Source organism: Polyodon spathula, chromosome 21 (assembly GCF_017654505.1).
Source record: "Polyodon spathula isolate WHYD16114869_AA chromosome 21, ASM1765450v1, whole genome shotgun sequence".
Classification (NCBI taxonomy): domain Eukaryota; kingdom Metazoa; phylum Chordata; class Actinopteri; order Acipenseriformes; family Polyodontidae; genus Polyodon; species Polyodon spathula.
Window position 1 is genome coordinate 6,161,013 of NC_054554.1, and position 16,368 is coordinate 6,177,380.

The window sequence follows — 16,368 nt, forward strand, 5'->3', positions numbered from 1 at the left end:
AAAGCTGAAATGTAATGATGCCAACGACACTCAGCATGTGAATGAACCTGGAATGCCTCTTAGTATTGAACTGCAGATTCAACAGCCAACCACAAGGTTCTTTAGCTCCTGTGGATTTTTTACATCGTAACAATACAGGTTCATCGATGTAGTCCCAGATGGAGAAGTCAGTTTACTAACAAATCGGCTGAATCTATCTGGTTTCCTCCACTCTCGTCAGCAGCTACTGACTCTACCAAAGACTGGAACAATAGCAGGAAGGCTGCCAGTGGGAAACAGGCTGATCTCTAACAAGGACAAGCAGTAGATTGGTAGGGAAGTCCAAAACTCCAGTGTTATCAGCTAAGCCAGAGAGTTTACATTTGTGTGGTGGTGCTGCTGCATTGTCTTTCTGTTTCTGAATACAGTATTGACTATTTATTTATTTTATTTTGTTTATATTATTTTAGTGTGACTGTGATGGCACTAGAATAAAAACAACCTGCATTTCAGCCTCAGGTAAGAAAATGATTTGTGTTTAATATTATTACATATAATAATAATTTCTTGGTTAGAAACCTAAACTTTTTTTCTAGTACCTGTCAACCTGTCTGTCTGCTCATCTGTTTATTGCTGTGATGTAGTATTCTCTACAACTCTCTCATTTTCAAGGTTCTCTACTTTCTAGAGTAATGTGCTGTGTGTAAGAGATTGGCATCTAAGGGAAAAAATGCTATCTTAGCCTTGTGGTAATCTTTTATTCTTAGTCTGTCCATCTGTCATACTTCAGTGTGGACAACAAAGACAGCTTTACAGGACTTTACACAAAGAAACATCTAATAATAAACTAAAAAGAAAGAGAAAGAATGAACACGTTTAGTTTGTCATAAATTATCAAATATTGTGGCAGGTGGTCTACCACAAGTCTTGAGCATAACCACAATGGACTATGCACAGCTAGACAGTCATTTAAAATTGAAATCAAGTAAGTGCTAGATAAAAGTCCCTAGATAAATACAATATTTCTTAAATAAATATTTGTTTGTGTGTATACACCTGTATTGCCAAGAAGATAGAACTAAAAAATCTATTTCTTTCAATTTACTCAACTAAAACCAAGGTGTGGACTTGAAGGAATCTAAGTCACTATTTAGAAGCAGCACTGGAATACCCATTTGTCATTACTAAATTCCATTATAAGTTCATAAAAGGAGCTATGTTGCTTTTGTCCAAAAAACTCATAGGTTTTGGAGGTGTATGTTACCGGATATCATTTTTATTAAGTATTGTATGAAAGTTGTATTATGATTGTGTGAGATTTCTGTTGTACAGGATGCCCCTGTAAATTAGATAAAGCATTTCAAGGATTTTAACTTGGAAATTGAATAAATAAATACATGCATAGAATATAATACTACATATCTGTATGTTTGATCATATGAATAAAGGAATGCATCCTAAATAAGGGAGTAAAATATAATAACACTCACCTGTGCTGTTCTTCACCTCACACTGTGTTCCCTGAAGAAATTGCTTTAAGTGGATTTTATCTTTTGTATCAGCAAAGCATAGCAATGTTACATCAGAGCTGCTTTGAAAGACTGGATGAGGATTTCTGTGAGGAAAGTAAAATTATTAAGTATTTTTTAAATCTTTAAACCACACAGAAATTAATTTGCAGGGTGTGATTTGATTAATAGAATAAAAGTTTGTTTCATGCTTTAAATGCATATTGCCGGAACTGGTCTACTTTAAAAACGTGTCATGGAGATTGAAAGGGAAGTTTTGCCAATGGCTAAATAAAAGTGAAATGGCTAGTTGCATTTAATTCAAGCACATCTGGATACACTTGACTAACCAGCTCTGAAAAGCCCAGCCGGTATAAATAAGTCAAATTGTATCACTCAGCTGCATTTGCCATCAACTCACTGACAAAGTAAAAGAATTCCCCGTGAAAATTGATCAAAATACTGATTTACACCAAGAAACAATTAATCCCCAATGCTTTACATTCAGCAAATACATGTGTCTAAATAATGACTTTGTTTTGGCACAATTCAAGGCTGTGTGCTTATTCCATTGTACCGTAGTTAACTTCACCAGCTTTACACAGTTGCTCGCATTCACAGTGAGTGACTGAGTTTTCACATGGATTTTATTTTAGATAAGCTTTATTTGTGTAAATAAACACCTATATATAAAATGAACAGTGCAAATAAATAGCCATATTCATAGCTCTTACCCTAACATGCATTAAAATTATTGCTATTAACCATTATTTGTTATTGTCCATCAATTTAAAGCATGACCCAAATAGTGTACTAGGGAACGCTGTTGGGTTCCATAGATTACTTAGAGGACATTTGGATACAGTAAATACATGTTGCGAATTAACATGACAGGTAATTTCTTTACTGCTATGAACATAATCTCTCATTGTCTTTAACTATTTTAAAACTGTTATTTTTGGCTGAGACATATGACTGGTCTACTTGAGAATTGATGCTGACACTTGAGTGGGCAGAGGTTTATAGATCAAAGAGAAACATGTTTTATGATTACAAAAATAATAGCTCCAACAAAAGACCATTGTATCTGTCCATATATAGAAATATTAATGTTATTTTAGATAATCACATCTGCTGAGGTTAGGGCAGCTCAGAAAACATCTCGTAGCTCTCAGTATGTTCTTTTCCCAGCATGACACGTGCTGACAGTTACAAGAAGTGATGCGGGCAGTTGCTTAATAACTCAAAAGAAACTAATGAAATTTAGTATCAAAACTGTGACATATACTGTAAATCTACAAACACAGTTTTTTTTTTTTTTTTTTTTTTTTTTTTTTTTTAAATGAACCACAAGAAAAAAAAAGATCAGAAAGGAAGTACTAGGGAATAACAGGATATGAAAGCAATTTGTTGCTGATTTGAAGTAATGGTAAGTGTTAAAATGCTTAAAAAGGTTTCCATCCTATTTTGTTGATTGCACGGGAAAAAAGAAACTCAAGTGCACTTTAAGTTTACTTCAGTTTGCCTTATTGAGATCCCTTCAGTTCAATTGTGGGTTCATGCTTGCTCCTAGTGTGAATGTTACTGTTAAATAGAACATTTTAAAGTGTTATCATCTTATTTGCATTGGCTGGCATATACTGTAGCTACCAACCTACTAGACAGAGTAAGAGAAGAGAAGAGAAAATTGAACGATCCCATATCAATGACAATGGCTGTCAAATAACTGGGGTAGACAAGATGCATTTTTCATGTTAGAAACAGATCTGACAAAATGGAAAACAACTGTGTTGATGGTCAGGGTCACGGGCTGCAGCAATTTCAAAGTGCAGTTTGCAAGTTAATCCAACGCTGGGCTGTACCTCCAAATGAGATCTCCAGATAAAACAGGTTAGGGAATTGAATGGCAGGAAGGGTGTGTTTAAATACCAGAATTAAAGCAATGATGACTTTTAAACACACAGATTATGAAAATAAACACCCCGTCTCACTATTTTGGATTTGGATTTCCTCTGCGTCTGATACAGTGTACAGAGGGAGATCTGCATAGTTTTTACATACAGATACAGACAGATATGTATCTCTTTCTCACGTGTCCCTTAGTTGCAGTAGTTCATTAATTTGCTTAGTTTTCTAGACTTTATTTTCACACTGACCCGTTTATCCCGCCATACTTCCTAAGGATACTTCCGAAGCATACCTATCCTGGAAAAAGACTTATGCTGTCGTATTATATCACATCAAAGGAACTGAGCAAAACAGTGACAACAAGCAGTTGACTTTAACATAATTCGCCATTAACATGGCAAAATAAGCAATACATGTTGTTGTATAAATCGAAAAATTACAATAATGTTTATTAACACAATGTATTCTAATCAGTGCAGAATACAATGCTGTATATATATATATATATATATATATATATATATATATATATATATATATATATATATCTGTACATATACATTGCAATAATGTAAACCAGAGGAGAGTTATAAACTTGCACATTACAGTCTTCTTTATGCTATTTTGTGCTATTCATCATACTTTATACCTGGAACATTTCAATACTGTATCTCAATATACTTACTTACCAAAGACGGATAAACGCAAGTGATCTTAACCAGAATGTGATAATAACCAAAGTCTGGAGCCTCTATTGATTCCAATTATTTTCTGCCTAGGACCATTCAGTTTGGTGGTGGTAAGTAGGAGATATTTATAGGGATGATCTTAAGTGTGTTTGACTGTACAGCTATAGCCAAATTCACCCTTTAGAATTAACACATTTTGCTTCATAAAGTCAAAAGAAACTGGACAATATGTTCTACGTAAAACTTTTTTTAAAGTCCTACATAAGAGATAGTGGGTTTTTTTGTTTTAATTATTTTTACTTGGCACTAGAACACTTCCATACAGTAGACTTTTGCAATAACATTATGTAATTTCTTTGATTAAATAAAAGCTCTAAATTATATTCATATAGTTTTTTAATTTTTTTTTTTATTATTTTGTCTCAATCCTAAAATTCTAGATGACACAAATATTATGTCTTCTTGTTGTTTGAAAATTCTATCATATTTTCATCTGGACTTATCATTAGAAAACAAATGCTTGAGCACAACAGGGTCAGGGGAGGAGAAATGGCTGATGCTCAGGAAAGGCCCCATTCAGTTGTGCACAGGTCCAGATTTTCTTCCTGTTGTTTCATTATTGTGGATTGGAAAGTTGCTGCTGGGAATAAAAATGACTATAAGCTTGGAAATTGGACCTGAAAACAATACTTCTGAGTAAAGCACTTCTTGAATGTCTGAAGCTCAGATTAAGCTATTAGGGAACATTTCATAGCTATAATCTACAGCGTCTTAATAACTAGTGGGCATAGTGAATCTAAAACACTCACCACAGATTTGGGATGGTACAATCCTGACAAAGCTTGTTATCAGAAAGGATATTTTGTATTAAAATGAATGTCTTGTTTATCTTTTTCTTAATAATGCACTGAAGCACTGGTGAAAGTGTTATGTGTAGTACTATTCTCATGTGTGTCATCATTTACATATTGGTCTTTGTAATTGAAACACACATAGGTATGTGCAATTAAGATTTACTTGTTCTTTTACAAGATGTACACATGATGGAGCAACTGATCAAGGTCTTCACACCAAAATGTATTTTGCAACATATTTTGGGTAAGAAAAATACGCTTGACTCCTTAAATGAACTTTGTTTTTTGTTACTGGTTTTGAAATATAAAGAGTTGGCATTTCCTTTCACAGTGGACGGTCCAAATTGCATTTGGTGTTACTACAGTACCTTAATAAATCAGGGCCATTGTACCATGCTGACTATTTACGAAGCTAGTCTGAGACAACTGATCGTCGTTGAAACACCAGTATGGGACAGAATCTGCATTAAAAGCACCTTATTTAAAAGTACCACCAAAGCAGCACCACTAACAAGAGAGTGGAACTCACCACAGTTGGAGTTTGAGTTCTAACTCCACTGGACCATCTACACCCCCTTCCCATAGCAATACCTCTGTTCCTTGGGATTCCAGTCCAAATACTGACCTGGTCCAAACCTACCCAGCTTCTGGCGTCCGTTAGGCTCCAAACGCATTGCTTTATGGCTGCAGAATTGTACACTAAAGAAAGGCTTCCCATAATGACCAACAGTATGTGTTTTTAAAATAAATACATGTTTTTTTTGTTTGTTTGTTTTTTTAAGCAGGATACAAGGCCCTCTTCATTACAGTCAAGGATGGATGTTTTACTGTGGATGTTTTGTTCTATCATTAGCCAAATTCTTGCGACCCATGGTATAGAGAATTCAAGGACAGTTTTGATGACATATGATAACAGCAGATCTGTTCTGCACAGACACAAAAGAGATTGGAGATGGAATACCTTTTATATGGATGAAGAAAAAAAACCAACTCTACCACATTTAATTGGAAAGGTAATGGATATTCTTCACACACTACAATAAATGCAAAGTCTAAGCTTTGGAGGATAGCTACCAAATGTTATTTTTGTTACATAAAACGTGTTTCTCATTAAAGAAAAATGAATCATTAGAATATTCTTCAATTATAGGTACTTGTTTTCCAAATAATATAAAGTGTTACTGATTATTTCTTTAACCGTTCAAAATAGATGGAAAAACTGAAAAATGTGTCTCTTTTTAGCTGTCGTCCACGAAGGTCAATGGAAGTGCAAGGTTTGTTATAGAGGGAGAAGGAGCTAATACCATTTTTAAAGTGGATGATGTTGGTGATATTTATGCCTGGAAGACACTGGATCGTGAAGAAAAGTCCATCTATCACCTCCGAGCTCAAATCTTTGACAAAATAACCAACAAACAGTTGGAACCAACATCAGAGTTTGAGATCAAGCTCAATGACGTCAACGACAATGCTCCTAGATTCACACACAGTATATATAATGGCTCTGTTAAAGAGATGTCTAAACCAGGTAGGAACGACTGAAACAGGCCACTGCTAGCACTGGGACAACTTTGCAACATATTTTATTGTCTAGTAGTAATTTGTCTTCTGAGCGTAGCTTTATTTCAGTAAGATCCACTCCTATTACTTGTTTCATAATAAAATATAGCTCCCCACGCAAACATTAAATCTGATTTGTGCAACCTACTGACGTCCTTCCTCTCCATGCTTTTGTAATTGCCAATTAAACATGGAGCCTTAAAAACCTGAACTGTACTAACTTAACCTGCGGAGAAGGGAAGTTTCATTTTGTTAATTATAAGTAAGTTATCATGTCCATTGTCTCTTTATTATTTCAAGTCAGAAATGAACAATACTTGGTAACACATTAAATAATAGCTACAAGTCAACTGTTTAAACAAAGATTACTTTAGAAGTTGAAGACCATTTTCAGTTGAGGTTGCCTAGGAAGTGGCATACAAACATTACTACTCTGTGACATTGAAAATCACATTGTGGGAAATTACAGAGACTGTACAATGCTCAACACTCTATGGGTTACACAATGGCTTCCCTGGGTCTCAGCTCACTGCATGGGCTGGCTGTCCTCTTGCTAGGTAGCAACAGCAGGCTGACTGGTTTTTGGTTAAATGTAGGCTCAGGCTCCTTTTACAAGCCAACCTTGGCTGTATGCAAAATGTCTTAGCACTGTACTATACCCAAACCCCAGGGGAACTAGAATGTGCTTGATGCTGTGGCTAAAAATCAGCTGTAATGGCCACTCTTAAATCAGCTTCAACAGCATTGCTAATGGAATCCCAATGGAGTGTAATCCACTGGAGTGTATGTACTTGCCTTTTCTACAGGAACCACCGTGTTACAAGTAATAGCTGTCGATCCAGATGACTCCTCGGTGTCAGGACATGCCAGGGTCACATACAGTATCATTAAAGGCGGAGAAAACTTCCATATTGATTTAGACACAGGTATGCAAGATCAACTGATTAAGAATTATAAATGAATTAGTTCCTGGCTTCCAATTGTGCATTCATGTATTTAATTCAAACAAAATGGAGGTAGCTGAATTGTCATTTTATGTACTGAATTGAACCTGTATTGTGTGTGCATTCTTTGATTATATGTGAGTCAAGACCCACAATGGTGAATTTTCATACGTATTTCTCAATGTTTTATATGCTTTCCTTTTGCTATACTTCTACCGTGTTATACTGTAGAAAACAAAATGATTTATAGTAAGGACATATTTAATTCCAGAATCCAAAACTGAAAAACCGATTGGCTTGCTAAAAAGCAGTAGGGTCAAGGCTAACTACACTTTTATTAATTAAAAACCTGTGGGGCACAGGACAATTGTATGTACTGTTAATGTTTTGTTTTGTTTTTTGCTGCACACCTAAAGGACAAAGGTTGTGGAAAAGCAATTGGGAGAATAATAATTCATTGTGGCTTTTCTTCACTGTTTTAGGAATAATTACATCATCCAATATATTGGACAGAGAACAACAGAAAACCTATGAATTGGTTGTGAAAGCTAAGGATATGCCAGGTTATGAAGGAGGCTTTTCAAGCACTGCATCTGTAATAATTACCCTGGAAGACATAAATGACAATGCGGCTACATTTACAAAGAGTAAGAGATGTTGCTTCAGTTACAAAATCCCCAGTTGCATTCCAGGACGCCCATTTTGACAGAAACTCTTTTGTGTTCACCTAGTGGATGCCAAAAAAAAAAAAAAAAATGAACACAGAATTTATCTCAACTTATATTAATATAGAATTACTTAATGAAAAAAAAATCACAGTACCCAGAATACCACAGAAAAGTTCCATAGCTTGGGATTTAATCATTGTGTTATTGCCAGCTCCTAACAAATTCAGAATACCGCAGTTCATATAAACAAATCATGCAATATTTGATTGATGTACAGAATAATGACAATAATGCACACTAGGCTTTGACACAGTAGCAGGAGCACACTGGAGCTATTTGCAGTTCATCTTTACACTAGATTAAAATCAGGGAGCCTCTTGGTTTCTGGTATTTGTACACATGTGTACACATGTGCAGAGTAAATGAAATTTTGCACTGTCCAATGATAAAGTACTCAAGGGTTTTTTTTTGTTTGTTTTTTTTTTGTTTTTTTTTGTAGTACTGTAATACAAAAAAAAAAAATACAATTCAATAACAAACATTTTGACTTTATCAATGTCATTCTCAATGTTTTAATTTTAAGAAAGACTTATAGTCGGAATGTTTGTCATTACATTTTGAAAGTTTCTATTAGTATTACTTCAATGTATTTTTTATTTTTCACTGCTTTGTTGTTTTGGACTAGATGCCCATTGTGAAGGCAACAAGAAATAGCAGCTGACGAACAGCATTGTGGAAATTATTACATTTTAAGCAAATCTAAGAAATGAATAATATTCAACCATCTGCCTAAATGGTTAATTAAATGTGTTTATGTTTGCAGAACACTACACAATTTCTGTGCTAGAAGATAAACCTATTAGATCTGAGGCTGGGATGCTCCAAATTGAAGATAAAGATGAGCCACAGAACACAAATCCAATGTTCAGTTTTGTGAAACGAGATTTTAGGGATCTCTTTGATGTTGTTTCAGACAACATCACAAAAAATGCGATCATTGTTTTAAAACAGGTAGGTAAACTCGTACTTTTTCTCCAATGAAAACATTCTCAAATCTAGGATCAAATTATGTGTCAGATAAATAGAACATGTGTAAGGCAATGAAAGCCATCATCTTTAGCAATGTTTGTCTGTGAAAGCTAATATACACATTCTTATATACATTTTTTTTTTTTTTTTAGCCCCTTGACTATGAGAAAGTTAAGATGTACACTATGGAAGTTGAAGTGACTGAAATCACTACAGTCCCCCCTGGTAAAAGGGAGGTACAGGGTAACACCAGGGCGATGGTGTTTCTCAATGTTTTAGATGTTGACGAGCCTCCTGTTTTCCAGCGTCCTTCTTACTTCTTCAGTATTTTTGAGAACGCCTCCCTTGGCACTCATGTTGGCACTGTTTCTGCGGAGGATCCAGATGAAGCCCAGAAAATTGTAAGGTACTGACAATATAAATATGAACACAATGATGACGTTAGTCTTTACTGGCTGGGTTTTTCTTTTCCATTAGGGTTATGTTGCCTTGAGGCTCCAAGCTACATTAGAATACCCATTATGGTATCCCAGCAATTTATTCACATAAAAAAGTCAAGCTGCCAAAAAAAGACATAGCAACTGAAAAATACTGGTAACTTACCTTAGATTGACATATTATAAAATGATGGTTCTGTACACCACAATGTTTTCATTTAGATTTTGGCAAATTAATAAATTCAGTGTGTATATGTACAACATCTGGGAGAAAGCATATCACTGTATAATTTGTTAATTTGCTCTAAAACTTCTCTCAGTTAAGTTTTGAGGATCCTATTTCTAAGGCTTGCTAACCAATGCTTTGAGTTGAATTTCATTCACTCTTTCTACCCTTGTTTGCCCCCCCCCCCTTCCACTTTTATAGTACTGAGAATTTTGTAGTACTTTTTTTTTGCTTTATTTTTTTTACATTAAATCAGGATTTTCAAATATTTCAAATACAAGCCTATAGATACACTGCTGCAACTGGTACAGAAGTAACCTTGAACTCATTAAGTGATGAGGAAACTGGCAGCAACAACAACTTTACATCTGGAGCATTGTCTTTAAAATATCAGCAGGTTGCAAACTGACATATAAAACACAAGTATAGAACCCAGCGAAGAACCAGTAATAATGCTGCTAGTGGTTTGCACTCCTTGTGTGTCTCTTGTATCAGCTGAACTGACTGTAATGTTTAAGCACCATAGAACTACAGTACTTAGTAAAGACCCACACCATTCTAAAACTTATTTGTTTTCAGATACTCCATCAATGGGGGAAATGTAGTCACAATTAACAAAGACTCTGGATCTATTAAAACAAGTAATAACCTGGACCGGGAGATGAATGCCTGGCACAACATCACTATCACTGCAGTAGAAGATGGTCCTGGAGGTAAGGATGACCTTCTTAAGTAAAGCCATTCTTGTTCTACAAGCTTATAGCTGTGTTCCCTAATGTAACTCATGAGTTTCTGAAAGTAAAACAAATATTTGATGAGTGTCTTGAATATTTGATAACCCTGCATAAGCTTCAGAGCGCAATGAATTAATACATTCCCGCAAGAACATTCTCAAATGGCAATTATTTAACAACATTTGCTAAAAATAGTACATTTTACTCAGGGTTTTGATAAAACTGCTCACAATTAAAAAGAATACTGTTGTCTATTGCTTGTACCGTTGTCTATTGCTTGTATTGGACCTGCTCTTTCCATATTGTTGACTAATGAGACAGGCAGCACAAAGCATATGTAGCTCAAAGCTTTGCTCCTGTGGTTTATAAGCTACACAGCTTGATTAAATAAGGGATTTGTGAAAACGAAACAGTGCAGCTTTATTACAGGACCATAGATAAGATGCCAGGTTTTTTTTTATTCTTGTTTAGGATGATCTGTCATCTATAGTAGATTAGGAAATTTGAAAGACAGTAACACAAAATAATAACAAAGGTATGCTGGCTACACCACCTGGAAACAGGGTAGCTGACTATAAAGAGAACATTAATATTACATTATCCTCCACACTGATATTAAATAGTAATGAAATGTCATGCCACAAATTACACATGTATGTAATTGTAAAACATCCAATTGTTGCTGGTGAATATATTTATTCATTGTTATGTGTGTAACTAGAGTTGGTTAAGATGAACCCATCCTAGCAGCTTTTGACAACATTAATACATTACAAAGTGCAAACACCATCAACTGGAAACTCAAAAGTATATACATTAGTTCCATCTTCTGGGCATTCTATGCATTACATATTTTTGTCACTACCACTGACTGAACTGATCTGAAGTAGATAATGTGGGACATCAAATTGTCTGCATTCTTGTCTGTATAACCCTTCAGGCATTACTAACTTCCAGTTACTGTTTTGTGTAATAGTACTTATGAACACTTTTAAATGTACTTTGTATCTCTTCGACAGGTAAAGAATCCACAGTTTCTATGTTCTTGAAGGTTCTTGATATAAATGACAATTCTCCAATATTGGATTATGAAAATGACCTCTTTGTATGTGCAAATGCCAGACCTGGAAAGGTAATTAGTTTATTTATTTTAGATGATCACACTTACAATTTGTATAATGTTTATTAAATGTAACCACCTACAGGTTGATTGTGGGCAATGTAATAATAACGTCTTTTATAAAAAAAATCTTTACAGGTAATAAAGACAATTGCCGCCAGTGACAAAGACGAAATGACTACTGGACAAAAAATAAGCTTCTATTTAGATCATGCCCACAGCAACTTCTCACTTGTGGACAATCATGGTAAATGCCTTTTTTTCTTTAATAAAACAAATATAATGACATTTAAAAATAAAGAAAAGGTAGCTATACCAGAACTTACAGTAGACCAGGCAGTTCTTTAGCACAAAAAGGCCCAAGGTTGACCAAGTTAAACCAAAAATGACACTCTGCAACAGTCTGTCATTTATGTTTGTTCTGAAAAACACATATATTGTAAGCTGACTGCACTGAGATTATTTCATTATATGCACATGTGCCTGAAGCCATGCTTCAAATCCCCAAAGGTAGGAGATAGTGTTTAACAATGCTGCTACATCTGTAGCCAGTCTTTGAAACCAGCCTAGGGCTGTTGTTCACAACAAAATATTGAAATATTTATTAAGTACAAGATAGCAAAATCCAAAAGAATTTGATTAAATGTACCTTAAAGGAATGTGTTGTTCTGTGGCTGGTACTAGGGTTGTTATTTTACTTTTTTATTTTTTTATTTTTTTCATTTTCAGACAATACAGCAAACATAACTTTAAAACAAGGGGGCTTCAACCCAGATGAAAAGAAAACATATTTCCTTCCTGTCGTTATCTCTGACAATGGTAGGCCTCAGCTCATAAGCACCTACACCCTGAATATCGTGGTCTGTGGATGTGACGCGAATGAGATCTATTCCTGTACGGGAGACTATGCAAAGACCGGAGTTAGCGGCCACGCCCTTGCAGTCATTCTACTCTGCATCGTCGTCTTAGGTGAGCTAATGCCTGCTGTTGACTCATATATCTATATTTGGTTTAGGTCCCGTTGAGATATCACATCCCTTCTTTTCCTATCACTGCTTGTCTTAGTTTTTTGATTGTTTGTTTGTTTATATATGATGGTATATCCTCCTCTCGAAGCGTAGGGTGGAAGTGTAAATTCCATGCTCATTTAATCCATGGGCTCTCTGTGTGATTCTCAAATCTCCCATCTTGTGTGGTGATGTGGACTCCAGTCCACTGAGGAGGTACAAGTTGATACCACTAAATTCATCTTATGAAGCCTACCTAATCTCTTGGTTGTTAATTCATTGCTATTTAGAGTAGAAAAAGGCAAGTTTATTTCCAGTAAAACATCTCAAAGCATTTCTTATTATACCTTATACTAAGCACAAAATATCAGCTGCAACTGGCAAAAACATTAGGGAAATATGCTGTTATAGTAGGTATTATTTATCATCAATAGCCTGGAATATGCACTTACTTGCTTTCTCCATTGTTACAGATTTGAATGTGTTTCTATAACAATTTTAATGTATTAAATATTTTATTTTATTGTTACCTTGCAGTCATTACATTGCTAATTGCCATGAGAAGAAATATCAAGAAAGACTCACTTGCCACTTTGGGAAAGAGCTCCGGAGAAATCCACGAGCAGCTTGTGTCGTATGATGAAGAAGGGGGCGGAGAAATGGACACTAACGGTTACGATGTCTCTGTGCTCAACTCAGCACGGCACAACAGCATGAGGCCTAGACCAGAGGCACAGCCTGGGCCTTGCCTTTACGCAACGGTCCAGAAGCCTGCAGCAAAGGGGGAAATGGCCGTCATGATTGAAGTGAAGAAGGACGAAGCTGACCACGACCGAGATGGGATCCCCTACGACACGCTGCACATCTACGGATATGAAGGCTCAGAGTCTCTGGCCGGGAGTCTGAGCTCCCTAGAATCTGCTTCATCCGACTCAGACCTGGACTACGACTTCTTAAATGACTGGGGGCCTCGCTTTAACACATTAGCCGAACTCTATGGTGTAGAAGGCGTTGAGAACGGCTATGAATATTAATTCTTCAACAATTATTATTATTTTAATTTCCTTTTATTTTTGAGGAGGGGTTATTTTACCAAAGTAGGTAAATAACAAGGGTGCTTAAACAGATCACATTAAGTTACCGAGCAATGCTTTTTTTTTTTATATTCAATGGAATGGCAAGAAGAAAAATATTGTTGGTTGCAAACTGACAGTAAACATTGGTGGCATTCAGCTGTTGGCATGTCAGGAAAAACTGACAATACAGTGCAGATTTTGGACAGGAAGCAATTCAAATAGCTTTTGCATGCCTTTGATGGCAATTACAATGTATTTGACAGCTTATTGACATAGATACTGTGGGAGGCTATAACAGATATACTGCCTACAAGGACAAGCATAAAAAAAAACATTGCAAGCAATTCCGGAAATATTGGACAGCTTCACATGGTCTATACAAGGCCATAGTTGACAGAAATACAGCCTTTACAAATTTAACCTTTAAACCTACATGGCAAAATGCTATAGACAATTTCTGCATACACCATCATAATATAAACTTGAAATAATCATGTTTTGGTTTTCAAATTATAACAAAAAGAAAATATTTACTTTGTATATGTTAATCATGTCTGTCCATATCTACCTACATCCATTAAACATTAATTTTCTACCATACACAGAGTTTTACGTAAAGTTTTCTGTCCAGAATTACATGTGTGCAAATGTATAGCGATGCTGGATTCACTTAATGGAAGTTTATTGTTTGTTTGCCTGTTTAACACCTTTGAATCTACTGCCTAAACTATGCAAAAGAAAAATAAAGCACTGGAATGAACTTCCTGCACTTCTGTTTCACCGGAAACACGATTCCTGTGCTGTCATTGTAAAGTTTTTATAGCACATCGTTAGGCTCTTCCTGTTTCCAAGGAAAGAAATAATAAATAACGGGAATAATAAATAATGTGCTTTTGATCATACTGCCTGTACCTAAAGGCCAGGATCTATTCCAACAGCAGCCTAGTCTAATTAAATAACAGGTTGTTCCACATACATTTTCAGTTGTTTTTCAAATTCAAATGTAATTCGACCCACCTGCTCATCCACTTCATAGCAGCAGGTTGTTCTCAAATTACACTCGAAGTCTGTCTCAACTTAATTTCCAGCTGTGTCCTGTGGCCCTGGTTTCTGTGCTGTGCTTCAAATGTTTTGTAGCATAAAGTTTTAAAAACTTAAATCAAGTCTCCCTGATTATTCTGTATGGTAAATAAATAATTCTAAATGTATTTCTTCACCTATCTTCATTGCCCCTGGATCAGTCTGTCTACACTGACCTCTCTAAGGCTATCAAACATTCACAAAAAATTAAGAAAAAAAAAATGCAAATATAATTGTGCGCTGCAAACTTGATTTAATTACTAAAATGGGCTTCAATGAAAAAGTCCTTCAAGTCTCATGGTTTTATTTGGGCTTTTAATGAGAACATATAACTGTGTTACTGTAAACAGCAAGTGTGAAACTATTTAACCACATTATTTAATGTGTTTTATATTATATATGGGTTTATGGTTGATCATTTTATAATACTTTTTTAAGTTCGGTTTTATAATGTTTTGTTTAATAAGCCATTGTATATGTAAACAATTTATATTATTTTCTACTAACATTAAAACGTGTAAGCACCTATTAATTGAACTACTGCTGTGACATGTCTACTGCCAATGTCAGGTCATGTACCTGTAACTGTTTTTTTTTTTTTTTTTTTTTTATTAAATCTGAGTCCCATCACTGTACATAGAAAAAGTGTATTTGGCTCAATATCCCTAATGCTGGTACTAGACATTTGTTCCACCAGATGTCGCTATTTGACAGAAATGGTCAACTACATTCCAAGGGTGTGTGCCTTATATGACGGAAGCTCCAATTTGTGGTGATTTTTTTAAAATGAAAGTGAGTGTAAAATTATTAACCTGGATTACCAATGTACTGTTTTGTTTTTTTGTTTTCTTTAATATGTATATGTATCTATTTTATCAATAAACAGAGAGTCAATCACAATTTAAATAAAATAGATAAGACAAAAATTGCCACAAGTTATTTAAAAAAAAAAAAGTTTTGTTTTCAAACTTCAAACCATATCATCATATCATATTTTCCTTAATAAAACCTGAAAATGAAAATACTCACAAGTAACATAAAAAAGTGGCATCGATATTCCTTCGTAAAATCAAGGTACAGATGCAACCCATGCTTCACAGTGAATGTACAGTACTACAGGGCTCATGTGCCAGTAAAGGGCTCGGTGGAAAGCAGCTGCCAGGTCCTTCAACACTGCCATTGCTCTGATACCATCTGCTCAGGTGACAGTTCCCTGGCTGACAAGCAAGGCACAGTTTCATTTTTGTAGGTCACCGAATAATCAAGAAGGGGTGCTGCTTCCAGCAACATAGGGAGAGATAGAATGAGTTATGTGTTTCTATTTTAAGATCCGATATTACACTAGACATTACAACTCTTTAGTACTTTAACGTAAGAGTGTTGGCTTCAAAACTGAAGATAAGTCCAATGAAACATATTGTTAAAGCTGGAGTTTGTGTTTTCTATTACATATCAAAGAGACCACGGTCACCAGAAGCTGGAACTAATATCCTTACAGACCACAAATTATTTTTAACAAACTTTAAAAACGCACACAAAATTACAAAAC

General features: G+C 35.2%; 1 protein-coding gene across 5 annotated transcripts; it reads left to right on the plus strand.

The window, feature by feature from the left end:
• The first annotated feature begins 132 nt into the window (after positions 1 to 132).
• LOC121296311 (cadherin-5-like) lies at positions 133 to 15,719 on the plus strand. Of its 5 annotated transcripts, XM_041221713.1 has the most exons (14): positions 133 to 311; positions 450 to 498; positions 5,117 to 5,182; positions 5,721 to 5,951; positions 6,181 to 6,466; positions 7,305 to 7,424; positions 7,925 to 8,089; positions 8,934 to 9,121; positions 9,292 to 9,545; positions 10,382 to 10,515; positions 11,556 to 11,668; positions 11,795 to 11,903; positions 12,386 to 12,625; positions 13,201 to 15,719. In XM_041221713.1, exons 4-14 carry the CDS (start codon positions 5,754 to 5,756, stop codon positions 13,695 to 13,697), a joined length of 2,304 nt encoding a protein of 767 aa, XP_041077647.1. In that variant the 5' UTR covers positions 133 to 311; positions 450 to 498; positions 5,117 to 5,182; positions 5,721 to 5,753; the 3' UTR covers positions 13,698 to 15,719. The 5 variants fall into 5 exon arrangements, with proteins under 5 accessions (XP_041077647.1, XP_041077648.1, XP_041077649.1 ...); XM_041221714.1 differs by lacking the exon at positions 5,117 to 5,182; XM_041221715.1 differs by lacking the exon at positions 5,117 to 5,182 and having other exon boundaries at positions 5,724 to 5,951.
• The last annotated feature ends 649 nt before the right edge of the window (positions 15,720 to 16,368 follow it).

What these genes read in the sequence shown, in the direction of transcription:
- LOC121296311 (XM_041221713.1), top strand. Translation starts at nt 5,754, where the DNA reads ATGGATGTTTTACTGTGGATGTTTTGTTCTATCATTAGCCAAATTCTT. An exon ending in TACCACATTTAATTGGAAAG is followed by an intron (nt 5,952 to 6,180) that starts GTAATGGATATT and finishes GTCTCTTTTTAG; the next exon opens with CTGTCGTCCACGAAGGTCAA. An exon ending in CGATCATTGTTTTAAAACAG is followed by an intron (nt 9,122 to 9,291) that starts GTAGGTAAACTC and finishes TTTTTTTTTTAG; the next exon opens with CCCCTTGACTATGAGAAAGT.